The 13,738-nt window shown below is 35.3% G+C and overlaps 2 protein-coding genes across 2 annotated transcripts; both read right to left on the reverse strand.

The window, feature by feature from the left end:
- LOC120179667 (methyl-CpG-binding domain-containing protein 6-like) lies at nt 1-1,851 on the reverse strand. The gene is made up of 3 exons (XM_039185204.1): nt 1,435-1,851; nt 550-675; nt 1-435 (listed from the first exon to the last, which is right to left on the reverse strand). Exons 1-3 carry the CDS (start codon nt 1,744-1,746, stop codon nt 256-258), a joined length of 618 nt encoding a protein of 205 aa, XP_039041135.1. The 5' UTR covers nt 1,747-1,851; the 3' UTR covers nt 1-255.
- Nucleotides 1,852-2,186: 335 nt separating this feature from the next.
- Nucleotides 2,187-4,444, reverse strand: LOC120180509 (protein TRM32-like). The gene is made up of 2 exons (XM_039185827.1): nt 4,364-4,444; nt 2,187-4,275 (listed from the first exon to the last, which is right to left on the reverse strand). Exon 2 carries the CDS (start codon nt 2,822-2,824, stop codon nt 2,273-2,275), a length of 552 nt encoding a protein of 183 aa, XP_039041758.1. The 5' UTR covers nt 2,825-4,275; nt 4,364-4,444; the 3' UTR covers nt 2,187-2,272.
- Between the last annotated feature and the right edge of the window lie 9,294 nt (nt 4,445-13,738).

Genomic DNA, 13,738 nt, shown 5'->3' on the forward strand with positions numbered 1-13,738 from the left:
AGATATGAACAGAGGAAAGATGACAAAAAATGAATACAATAGTGTGTAATAAACTTAGAACAAGAACGGCCCCCACTCGTGTCAAGCTTACCTGTTTGTCCAATCAACGATGACGAGACATGAGTGAATTAGAGCTGAAACATAAACAATTGGAGACGGAACAAAAAAAAGGCCTACTGCTGGTCAGTATGAGACTGTCTTATTAATACGACATCGAACATCTTCAATTCGTTGCTTGACAGGTTTTTCTGGATGTTACGAATGCAAATGCAGTTCAGCCACTTGGTCATCCCCAAAGAAGGGAGTCCAGAGGCCTTCAGAGGCATTCGTCAACAACCAATCAGCTTTCTGCGACATGTTAACGAAATCAAAGTTCAAAGGCTTCGCCTTTTTATCAGGTTTCTTCTGTTTTTTGCCCCCAGAGTTCCCTGTACCCTGCAAAACAAAATTCAAGCATGCGCCAAAAGCGGATGAATTGAGAACTAAGAAGTCAAGATTTGGGTAAATGTTCAGCATCTTCAAACAAAAAGCTATTTATTTCAGTCTTACAGCATCTTCACTGCCAGAAGTCTCTGTTCCTTTCTTCTTTTTGGGTGGGGGCATTCCAGTTTCTAGATAGTACAGAACTTCTTTCTTCGATCTGAATTTTCGGCCAGAGGATGGATCAACATAATACTGCACATGAAATGTGATTATGTATGCTATATTATCATCACAATATCACATTGCCAATTATCTCACTATACAAATACAGCAGGTTGTCAACTACATTCTAACGTCATACATAAACAAGAAATGTATTACAGATATGTCAAAATGAACTAATCTCAACCTAAAAATCAATATAAATTGGAACGAATTTTTCTTATTTCCATAGTTTACTGCAACCCACTGAACAATGCATCTTGTTTCAGTGATAGAACGAAGAAAAAATCTACATTACCTGTGTGTTTATGCAACTTTTAGCCTTTCAGTACGCATGTTAAATTTTAGTCCATGGCTACCTAACTAAAAGTTCAAAAGATCCATAATCATAAGGATCATTGTTTTGCTGATACTGAGAAGATGTAAGTAAGCAGGAAATGGATTGCGGCTTACAACTTATCCATCATTTAGTTTGCCTAGGCTTGAGAATAGAAGCAATGAAAAACAAAGTTGAGTTTCTTTTCAAATCAAATTTGTCAAACCTAAGAACACAATTATTTTCTCTAGACTCTATGTGTACTATTTGGTGGCTATGACTGACACTTGACTCTTCAAGCTGCAAAATATGGATATAGCTTAATCCACCAAATGAGAACTACATATGTGATATACACGTAACCTGTTATCAAATAATCATCGACTCAAAAAGAGAAATTCGATAAAATCATAATCAATACACTAATATTAAACTTGACAGCAAAATAAATCATGTTAGAGCTGAGATTGAACCTGATCAACCAATCCAGCTGTTGCACCAGAGCTCCGAACCCTATCTTCGATCAACCATCCAGCTGGAAACCAAGTCTCCGGAGGCACCAAGCGCCGCTTTACCTTAGACTCCGCCGAGGACGGCGAGATATCCGGGCCTTGTACCGGCGTCTCGGACTGAGCGCCACTCGGAGCCGAACCATTGGGAGGGGTTTCTGATGACTCAGCCGATTTGGTGGCTTTAATTTGGCCGTTGGCGTCGATGAAAGCTCCGGGCTTGAGGAGCGGATCGGATGGCAAATCGGTTGTGGAGGGTTGAACCGGTTTTGACATTGAGAGGAGGAAAGAGCTGGAAGTACTTTTCGAGTTTTGAAAAAACAACAGTGAAGTATAACCAAATGAGACGGCACGAGATGGATTCGATTTAGGATATGACGCCGTTAGTATTGACTAAGTGTCACTCATTTAGGATATGACGCCGTTAGTATTGACTAAGTGTCACTCATTTAGGCTATCCGTAGCAAAATCGCAGTTAATAAAGCCATACCAAATTAAATATTTACGAGAATCGTACTAGCAGATTTATTTTCTTAAAGATTATGTTTAGTATTTAAACTTTTATTATCTATTAATAATAGTTTTAAGGAAAATGGTTTACATCTAAAATTCAAATTCTAATACGTATCTTAAGCATTAATTACATTACTATAAACAATAATAAAGAAAATCTGCATGTACAAGTCTGACTAATTCAATTTCAACGGCACCATATGTCCTACAACTATGAAATCTTGTTTATTCATGGATGAACTCGGATTCCACCAAGAACCCAAGTTTTATTTGCCCTAAATTTCTTGTGTCAAAAACAAATAAGTACTTCATCTAAAATCTCATAAAAAACTAAATCTTCTAGCACAAGTGCCACCACTTGAAATTCGGCTTGTAGGTTCATCCATGCATTTTTGTCCATGTCTCCGGCTACAATATCATCCAATGACTGGTCATGCTCTGGTTGGGATACCAGGTTTTTGCTAACTTGGGTCCACACTTGTTCAACAACATTGTTTCTCTTGAGCTTCAGTCTAATGTGAAAGTCGAAAGAGAAGTGCTTGGGGAAATATGCAGGTGATTTTTCACCGATCTCAAATAATGCCTCTTCAACGAGATCGAAAACCAGTTGGTGATTACAGTTGCTTCCAGCTTCATCAATGGTGGATTCCAGTTCAGGATAGAACAGAGTCTCTAATTCCATGAAGATGGAAGGGTCCAATGGTTGGTCCGGTGAGAACCACGTTTGGCTCCCCTCATCTTGTGTGAAACCTGAGAGCTCGAGAATGTCTTTGACGTAATTGTACCAAGGATCAGCCTCCCCATCTGGTTCAAAGAATAGGATCCGATTGCTGTTTCCCATGGTCTTATAATCGACACTTTCCTGGCTTATTTTGCGCCTTTCTCAAAAAACTCCGTTTAGTCATCAAAGAACAGATGAAAAAAAGTTTATTAATTGTTCATTGGTTCAATCTTAATCGCATTGATGTGCAAGTTCATGTTGTAAGACATATTTACCTTCTGAAATTGAAAGCTTCGCAGTGCTGGTTATATCACTTATATCTGAAGTTCGTTGCATAAGCTCAACTTCTTCATTGAAGGTTTAGTAACTTGTTCGCAACTTTTTTCCACTGGTAAACCGGTTGAACCATGGTTATTCGATCCTTTTCTTGTGTTTTCCTGCAATTCAGCATCTATAACGACTTCTGCTACTTCAGATTTATCAGTATCTTGAGGGAAACTAGTTGGTTTTGGCTCATTATGTGCATCGGTCTCCTTGTCTGCATCATTATTCTGGATGCTCCTGTTTGGGGTCTCTGAAGAAAGAGCGTTGCGAGACACCTCATATAGAAGGGAGCAAAAGGATTGAAGGTCAGATGGGGATGAAATCCTTCTGAAAAACTTGGGAGCATTATTCCCTCTTGATGCAACTTTATGTTCATTCCTCAACTTTAAGCTCCTTTACTGATTCAAGTTGGCTTCTTTGCTTCCACTATGATGAAACAATTGAGTGTATCTATCTAGGGACTCATTTATAGACTTTGTTCTTATCATCCTTTTCAGTCTCCCATTGTCGATGTCGTGATCATAAGCATTGTTTGGCGGAAAACTTTTGGCAGTCTTTTCCGAGCTTTCCGACGTTTGTCTGTCATATGCGGACAATGTATCTCTTGAAGAAACCTGGAGGGAGAACTCATTGGCACTTGTACAGTGAATACTCTTTCTCCTTTCCTGGAGGGCCTGCTTTATTCTCTGTTTATTCCCTGGGATGAAGAGCTTGCTTCTTCTTTTATGATGCTCCGAAAACAATCGTCGGTTCCGTTGTAGCCTTTGATTTGGATAATCCAGCATCAAGAACAGATTTTTCACCCCTTTGGAATGACCATACTTCCTTCTGCTTGTGCTCAAGTGTAGTAGACATAAGATACCCAGTGCGAGGCGAATGAGGCATCGGAAATGAGCCTGATTTTGTTAATTTTACTGCCTTGGAAGCTCGGTTTCCAGGAAAATGCTGTACAATACCAAGATCAGGATCCTGAAGAATATCTAGGAATGAATCCTTGTTCACCTTAAATATCTCCAAAACATCCACAGCCTCAACCTGATTGGATTCATCCAACCTAGACCGAAACCTGAAGGTTCCAGATGATGAGTGGAACCAGTTTGCTGCAACTTTGATCTTGCAGAATGCCCCAAAACCCAATGTTTATTACCGCTCTCTTCATTGGCATTCTCTTTACTTGTTAACCCCTTTGTGGGCGCTTTGCCAGACCTTTTGTTAGTTGCTCCTGTTTTCCTTGTTTGGTATTGAACCTGTTAAATTAGGCCAGTCATTTGGTATTTTGGAGATCATCATATCCACTATTTATACGTGAAAATCATGAATTTTGTGTCAGCTTACTTGGATTTGTTCAGCCTCGGCATCTAATAAACTTCATTAGAGGAAGTTCAAGGTCGGATTAAAACCAGAAAAGTTTATGTTGAAGATCGGAAAAATTCATACAGCAATGAAAAATAGCTGCCTCGAATCAATTTTGAAACATTAAATAAAATTAATTATGCATCAAAAACAGAGAGAGAAAGAGACGAAAAAAGTAACCGAGGAAGAGGGGAAAACACATTAGAGCCGTAAAAAGCTCACCTCAAAGCTCAAACACAGAGAACACAAGATTTGTCTTCAAGCACGAGAGAGCTTAAAGCTCCGAAGCAAAGCTAGAAAGTGAAATAAAAAAAAACAAAAGAAACCCAAATAGATGTTCAAAAATCTAATGCAAAAATATTTTTCTACACACGAAAACAGAAACAGGGTTTCGTCAATCTCCAAAAAAGGCAAGGGAAAGAAGATGTAGAAGGTCGTTAGTCACAGTAAAATCCTAAGAAGACAAAAAAAAGTGCGGGGGAGAAATAGAGTTTAGAGTCCAAAGTTGGTTAAATGAAGGTTCGTTCTACCCGACAAGACTGGTGCACTGTTATGGTTTTAGGCAAAGACAAGTCATCGGGCAAACAAAAGAGGTTACGTCAACGAAATAAGCAATAGGGCTAACATCAGCTGACCAAACCCTATTAATGACTATTAAAACCAAGATGTTGAATCCCCACTTTCTGCAGGTTATCAAGCCTACAATAACCAAGTATATTTCAGCAACTTTTAGTAGGAAGAATAAAGGGACCGAGATGGTAGGTTAGACTGTTGTCGTGTATGTGTACGTGTATGGGACGATGATTTCAATGCAGCAGTTGTACCTTGTAAGGCTCCTACATAAAGTTGGGTGGACGATTAATAAGAGAATTAAATCAAGAACGCGCTGGACTTACAACTCATACCTATTAAATCGGATAATCAATTTTAAGCTGGTAAGGATTGATCCGGATATCGCAAAAGGAAGAGTAAAACCCACTTGTTCTCAAAAGCAAGTTATATTCTTTTATTAATATGTTTAAAAGAAAAAAAAATAATGCCAAGAAAAAAAACAAGGTGTTATTATCATTGTATGACTGGTTCAAAACTTTTTGTATTCATCAGATTAGATAGGCATTAAAATAGAGGAACACAAAAAAAGAAGATAGTTTTTAAAGTTATAGGAGATGCCTATATAAATTCTTGTGGCTGCGAATCTGACGTTCGGAGATGATAATGTAGGAATGTTGATGACGACCATTTCTAAATGGTTTTTGGTGTAGAGTTGACGTCGTCTCTTTGGTCTAAGTTTTGTGATAGTTTCTGGGGCAGGACTGGACTGATTCAGCCAAAGCCAAAGGGTTTCAAATTCTGTATTGTGTTGTGTTTTACGGGGTTCTCAACTTTTTGGGGTCAATTCTGTGTGTGAACATAATATCTGTTTTTAATCAGACCAACAGACTCCGGGAACTTAAATAATGAAGATACGGGTTTCTTTGGGTCATGACTGTGAAAGCGCCACTTCATTGGGTTCCTTGAGGCCCGTATCTTGTGGCCCCTTCCCTGGGTTGACACTGCTGTTTGCAGACCAGACCAAATGAAAAAGGACGACTCACACTTTTCGTATTATTTGTTATTAACCATTTTTTCCGAATTATTTTAATATATTCACAAATTCAGTATTTAAATTGTCTTTGTACTTTCTCTAGTTATGGAGGACTGATACTCAGACAATCAAATCTTATGTCATATACGCTTGTAAATCGTAATTATTATCCACCAAGGCAAAAGTTATCCTGGGATCCTTCTTGTCTCATCACATCATTAACTTCTTACATTACTATTATACCTTGCATGTTTTTTCCGTCCAAGTTTACAAAGCATTAGGCATTCTATCAATGGCGAAAATCTTTACTGTCTTTAAGAACATAGTTAAATGTAAACTGGGTATAAAAGTGATTCTGTGAAAGACAACCTCTGAGCTTGTCCTGCACCTTTGCTTTTGATTAGTTTATTTTTCCTCAGATGATTTCGTTTATCAACAAAACGAATGAAAACAAGCCAAGTAAAAAAATGCTTCCATTTGATAAGACCCTGTACTCATTAATTTTGACCATCTCCAACTTGCTTTTAATCCGACCGTCACATAACATGTAACCCACCACATTGACCATTCTTTAACTAGTTTACTTCATTTGCTCTAGTTCTCAACCACCATTTTTGCTTAAGAACAACCAAGAACATCAAAAGTAGTTTGGCTTGGCAGATACATGCCTCAACAGGTCGTGGGTTGTCTCGGATTTTATATATATATATGTATTCTCTCTTATTTTATAATTGTGGCTTGTGGGTGACTTTGTTTTCTTCTTATAATGTCTCTAATAATGTGTCCAGTTCTTGTTTGTCATATTGCCTTTTGTTTCTCATGACAGTACAGCTATGACTTCTTCATTTTAATAGTATTTTTAATATTTTAATATTTATTATTTTATATAATTATTTTTTTGAATATTTGAGTTTTCTTTTATATTTTGAATTTATTATTACTATTTTTTTTAAAAAAATTAGATACATCAGTATTTTTAAAAACAATAACTTAATTTTTGAATTCGATAAAAAATCAATTTAATCCTTCAGTGATGTTACAGTCTATAATAGACTATCAAATCAAGATAGTGAATCACCCTATAAAGATGATAACAATTAAACGTTTCATTAATAAAAAACATATTCATTTTTTTTATGTTTTAAGAATGTATAAAAAAGGTTAAATATAAAATAAGTGTCAAACTATAGTATTTTTCATGAATAGGTGTATAAATTATTTTTTGAATAATCCTAGTACCTCACGTTACAAACGTTATCTGTTTAGGTGTGCAAACCGTGAACGACATTAATTTCCTCCATTAGGTGATATCACAATCTGGTAATTTTAAAAAAAAATATTAAAAATATTATTATATTTATAAAAAAATCATAATTTCTCTTAAATTACAAAAAGCCTCAAAATTCTTAAAAATCTCAAATCCTAACCCTAACCATAACTCTAACATGCCATCATCTCCCTTTTCGATCACGACCATTGTCGTTAACTTAGTCTCTGTCATCCTCCTAGTCATATGTCACTGCATTTGTCGTCGATTGGTCACCGAAATCGCATGGGATCGCGATTTTCATCATAGAGTTTACGAGATATAAAACATTGATTCATCGTTGATAGGTCGTCGATTGGTCACAATTTCATGGGGGTTTTGGTAACGGGGAACGTGAGGCCAGGTGGATCTTCGTTGACATCAAAGGGAGACAATCAATGTGGTTTAGGGGTTAAAATGAAGATTTTTAAAGTTTGGGATTATTTAAAAAAATTAATTTTAATTTTAAATACTTTTTTTTAATTATCAAATTGTGACATATGTCACTTAATGGAGAAAATTAACGTCGTTGACGACCCAAACATCTAAAGTGATAACGCTTTTAACGTTGGGTACCAAAATCATTTAAAAAATAATTTACACACGTCTTCGTGAAAAACGTTTATAGATTTATTTTATATTTAATCCTATAAAAAATTAAAATTTTATGTTGACTTTTTTAAAAAATAAATTACGAATCTCAAATATCATAAAAATAATAGTTCACGTGTACTACAAAGCTGAGCTGTACTTGAAGCGTGTCACGTGAACATCCGTCACTGTCCTTGGCCCCATCTTTCAGTGTATCCCCACGCTCGAAGGACGGTGGATGCTTGGATTTAACGTGTCTTACGATGGATGACGAGATCCTGATTTCATTAAGGGTAAACTACAAAAATGGTCAATAATTTTTAAGTAAACCTTTTTTCCTATTTAAGTTTCAAAAGATACAAAATGATCACTAAAATTATCAATTTATAACAAATCGATTCATTACCGTTAACAATCATTATTGGGATAACATAATGCGCCGTTAACAATCATTATTGGGATAACATAATGCTAACTTGTCACATTATATTAGTAGCCTAAACTTCTACAAGTGCTCATTGGCACATATACCCTTATGTATAAATGGTCAAATAACTTTTTTTTACCATTTCTTGTTACCATGGTGTTTTTCATGTTTCTTCCATTGGTTGGTTAATTCAGTTTTACGAGAAATCTTTTTTTTATGATGATTGTGATTAAATTAAAAGATGGAAAAGAGAGCAGTTAGGGTTTATGTAAAAAGGGAGTGAGAAGGGCATAATAAAAAATGGTATAAAAGTTATTTGACCATTTGTACATAAGGATATGTGTCAAAGAGCATTTGCAGAGGTCCAGACTACTAATATAAAATGTCAGCATTTCATTACTCTACGACAAGTGACATATTTATTATAAATCAATAATGTTAGTGACTATTTTGTAATTTTTGAAACATCAGTGGAAAAAGAAAAATCTTACTCTTTATGTAATTTACCCTTTGATTATTTATTGGGCGGAGATTTGATTTATTATTTTACATTAAAGAATGATATGTTAATTTTTTTTTTAAATAGATAATGTTTAAAATTTAATATTACACATAAAACAAAAATAATGTAAAGATTATTGTTAAAATTATTTTATAATAATAAATTTTAAATTAATCAATTAATGAATTCAATTTGTTAGGTAACTTGATAATCAGATCGTGCCTAGGGATGGCAATGGGTCGGGTCGGGTCGGGTTTTTGGGCCACCCGACCCGACCCGAAAAAATTAATGTTTCACCCGACCCGACCCTACCCGAATATATGACTTAGAAACCCGACCCGAAATAATAAAAAAAAATTAATTCAATGAAAACAGTGACTTAATTGAAAAAAATTATATATGGAGGGATATTATTGTAATTATCCCTAAATATATAAGATAAAATTATATATATTTTTCGGGTCGGGTCGGGTCGGATTTTTTTTACCCTAAACCCAACCCGACCCGAACAACGCATTTAAAAAAAAATCCGACCTGACCCGACCCGAACCCGATTTTTTTTTAAAAAATTCGATCCGATCGAATCGGATCGGAACCCGTCGGATTCGGGTTGAGTTAGCATCCCTAATCGTGCCACATCGAACCAAAGTCATTGCCTCCACATAGGCCATGTGCCGCGGTTTTGTTTCCCACTTCGGTAGGACCCACTAACAGAAGGGACATGAACATTTTCCTCAGCTTATGCTTATCGCCTTGTCACTGGGTTGTTACAGCTACGATTATAATACAATATCATATAATAATAACAAGAATTAAACTTATACAATAATTAATATAAAAACTTAAATCATAATTAATTTACACAACATTTAAACTTGGAACCTTAAATTTACAAATTTTACAACATCGACCTTAAGCTTTTTAATTAATCTAGGATAAGTACAAGATAATATTTGTTTAAATATAACTCTCAAAATCATTTGACATTGAACGTTCACACTCTGGCATCTATAATAATCGAATCAGGAATCTCAAAAAATAACAACAATTATTTTACAAACGAAATTTTTTAATTTGTACCCTTAACCTTATGTTGAATAAGGTTTTATGAGATAAATCGACGACGACACAATAGTAATTTTAGACCTTGTTATTCATCCAAAATCTAATTTGTAGTTATTTTTCTGTCATTGTTTTAAAAAAAATTATTTTTTATTTTTATTAATTAAAATGACAAAAAATAAAGTAAAGTATAATATTAGTCACTAAACTAGAGTATTATTTTTATACTTTATTCATCAAATTTTTTTTGAAAAATATTAAGGTTTAATATAAAAACAAATGTCTAAATTATGTCTAAACAATATTTTAGTATGTAAAGTTTTTTTATTAAAAATATATGCCTAATGTTTTTCAGTTACACTTTTAAGTGTCTACCATTATAATTTTTAATTTTTTCATAATGAAAATATAATTTAAAGAAAAAGAAAAAAATTAAATAACTTAATTTATTTATATAAAAAACCCAATTTTTACTAAAATTATAAAAAATCCTAAAAAAATAAAATTTCTTATTTCAACCATATTATCAATCGGCGCCGGTCATTTTCAGCCATCATCGTCATCTTCAAACGACTAAGTTTTGATCATAATTGCACGGTGGTTTGAATGATGGTGGCGGTGTGGCTTATGGACGTCGAAATCGATCGGAATCGACGAAGAACATTGACAATGACTTAAAATTCGATGAACCTTTGAACGTTTCTCCATGACATACGGTGGCAGATTACGATAAAATGTTAATGGGGGTTGGATCGGGGGTCGATATCGGTGCTGATGACAATAGCGGTGATGGTAATGGTTGACTGACTGGCAACTATAGAAGGGAGAAGGGGGAGAGGGGAGAGGGGAGGGAGACAACTATTTGGTTTTTGGTTTTTTTTTAATAAAAACATTTTTATTTTTTATTTTTTAAATAAATTCTCAAAATTATCATAACGTGACATGTCACTTAACAGAGATTTTTAACGGTAGTTAACGTCCGAACACCAAAAAATGTAACATTGGATGTAACGTCTCAAATTTTGGGTTAGTAGTTTCAGGTTTATCTAAGAGATAAATGGACCTCTTAGAATTTGCAATTCAATTCGTTGGGCTTAATTGGGTTGAAATTGGGCCCAATTAGTCTTAAGTGGATATTTTTGAATGGTAGAAAGTTGAGAAAGGACAAAAACATAATTACCCCATTTTAGAGGATGAGAGCTTTTATCTCTTATTTCACATTCTCCTTTCATTTTTCTTCCCTTCTCCTTTCTTCATTTCCTTCTCTCTAGTACCATAGCTCAAAGGTGAGTTCTTGAGCCCTTTTCCTACTTCATTTTTGTTTCAAAATCCCTCATGCAATATAGATTTGACCATTCAAGCCATGAGTTATTTGTTTGGAAGAGAAAGTCGTGGGGTTTCATCCAAATCATAAAGAAAAAGGTGTGGCTAAATAATGACCTTCATTTCGGGATCCTAGTATCAAGGTAGTGTATTTCTAATCCGTTGGAGTATTAAAGTTTCATAAATTCTCGGTGTTTGATAAGATTTGGATAATTGAGCATTTTAGGGTTCTTATTTGATTTTTAAACCAAATCACGTTTTAGGTGTTAATAACATGTTTTAATGATGCCTAATGACCCTAAATAACTTACAAAAGCTTTTTAATAAGTTTAGAAACCAACCCATGTCGTTTGGGGTGATTTTTCAGTGATTCTCGAGCTTAAGCAAGTCATTCCTAGAAAAATGATCGATCCATCGACCAAAGGGATCGATCCCTAAGTTTTTGTTCAACAAATGATCGATCCCTTTTGAATAGAATCGATCCCTCGAGAGAAATGATCGATCCCTTTTTAAAAGGATTGATCCATTGGAGATAAGGATCGATCCCCCGAAAGAAAGTATTGATATTTTCTCTATTTTACTCGATGAAAAAGGATGGATTTGCATTCATTAAGGGTCCTAAGTGTTGTTGATTGTTCTTTTAACCCTATTAAGGTCCGTAATATCTAAGGACGGTCTGTAATAGTAAGACTTAGTCCGTGAGGGACATAAATGATCCAATATACCTAAAAACACTCATAGGAGTAGGTTACATCGGGTGTAACCATATTAAGTGTAATACTAAAAAATATCTTCAATAAAAAACGTATACATATATTTGGGATTGAGGATCAATATATGAGATACCTGATGAGCGGTACGATAAACATGTCATATTCAGTATCGACGAAGAGCGTGTTGCTTCGAGAACTCAATGAACTGAAAATGGATAAGTCGTTGCACTACTTCGATGGTATTGTGAGAAGTACGATAAGAGAATTATGAGTGTTGTTACCCAGCAATGAGCCCGAGTCAAGTATCAAGCTAACCAGTGAATCAGTCAGTGTATTGCAAGCACCATAATCACCGGGAAATTGAGAAATGCTTAGAGACCCCTCTGTAGTAGAACTGAGTAAAATACCCTATAAGTATTAATACCCCTCCCATAACGTCCTAGGAGAGAGGAAGAGCGGGATAGTCTCGAGATGAAAGGGATATGACCTCATTTGACTTCAATAAGTTCAGTAGCGAGTGATCGAGCTACTTCGCTTGTTGCAGCTTGGCATCAATTGACGTGTGTTAAGGCATAACTCTATATGAGAGCCTTATAATAATAATGATACAATAACATTAATTGTGTGATAGTCATAAAAGCCTTATGAGGTAAGATTTCATAAGGCTTATGTCTTTGTGTGTCGCCCGGGAAACAACGAGGACACCCGAGTTACTTTAGTAGTAGGACGATCGTCTTGTGTGCATAAGATATTCAGATATATCAAAGTCAGTGCAAAATGCACTTTAGTCTCTAGTTGAACGTGGTACTAATGTTATGTGACCCAGACACGTTCTGAGTACTCAATAAGAGTAGATTAGCCATGCAAGGTGTCGATGTTGTGTGACTCGGACCTAGCCTAAGTATTGGGAGATGTCGATGCTATGTGACCCGAACCTCACCTAAGATACTTAGAAGATGCTGATGATGTGTGACCCAAGTCTACCCAAGATAACTCTAGTAAGAAAATAGAGGTATAGGTTCCGTGATGCTAAGTGTCCCCCGAGCTACACCACGATGCTTACTTATTGTTGAGTGATAGTATCAGCGTCTCTGTGATACCGGGTAACGTCATTGTGTTTGGCATAGTGATGCATTATAAAATGATAACGATGTTAGAGACTTAGTACGTGTAAAATGAGGTTAGAGACTTAGTAATTGTATACTCATGGTGGTGCCCTTGGCGAAGACTAAGAAAAGTATGAGAGGTAGATTTGAGTGATAGAATTGGAGGAGTTTACATGGGTAGCACTTATTGGAATCATGCTTGTACCTACTGCTTAGTACTATGTCTCTAGCACTCTTTAGTATATGAAATTCTTATGTTGCTCTAGATTAGCAATTATACTACTGAGCTTTGTAAACTCAGCCTTCGGATGTTTTCCGTTGACAGGTCCGTAGCTTGAACAATTTGTGGAGTACCGTTACCGTAGGACTTCCAGCATCTCCGACAGAGTGTTGTACTGTAGCTTTAGTGTGTATGTGTATTCATAGAACCTTACTTATGTATTTGAGTTGTAAACTTCAAGATGTATTATTTTGATTTAAATCATGCGTCACAGAGCTCCGTTTTGTAAAATGTTTTATACTAGTTGTTTATGTTTTATTATGATACCATTCAGTACATTTGAAAAGAAAATTAACATGTTTTGAGGATCAGAGTTACCTCGACAACCCAATGTGGCACTTTAGGTGCAATCAGGTCTAGGGTGTTACATTGGAAACATTAGACACATACTTTTAGCGAAAATTTCTTTAGGCACTAAAACGTTTTTCAAAGAATAGTTTTTATTTTTGCATTAAGTCAAAT

The sequence above is a fragment of the Hibiscus syriacus genome, unplaced genomic scaffold (assembly GCF_006381635.1).
Source record: "Hibiscus syriacus cultivar Baekdansim isolate YM2019G1 unplaced genomic scaffold, ASM638163v2 tig00003715_pilon, whole genome shotgun sequence".
Classification (NCBI taxonomy): domain Eukaryota; kingdom Viridiplantae; phylum Streptophyta; class Magnoliopsida; order Malvales; family Malvaceae; genus Hibiscus; species Hibiscus syriacus.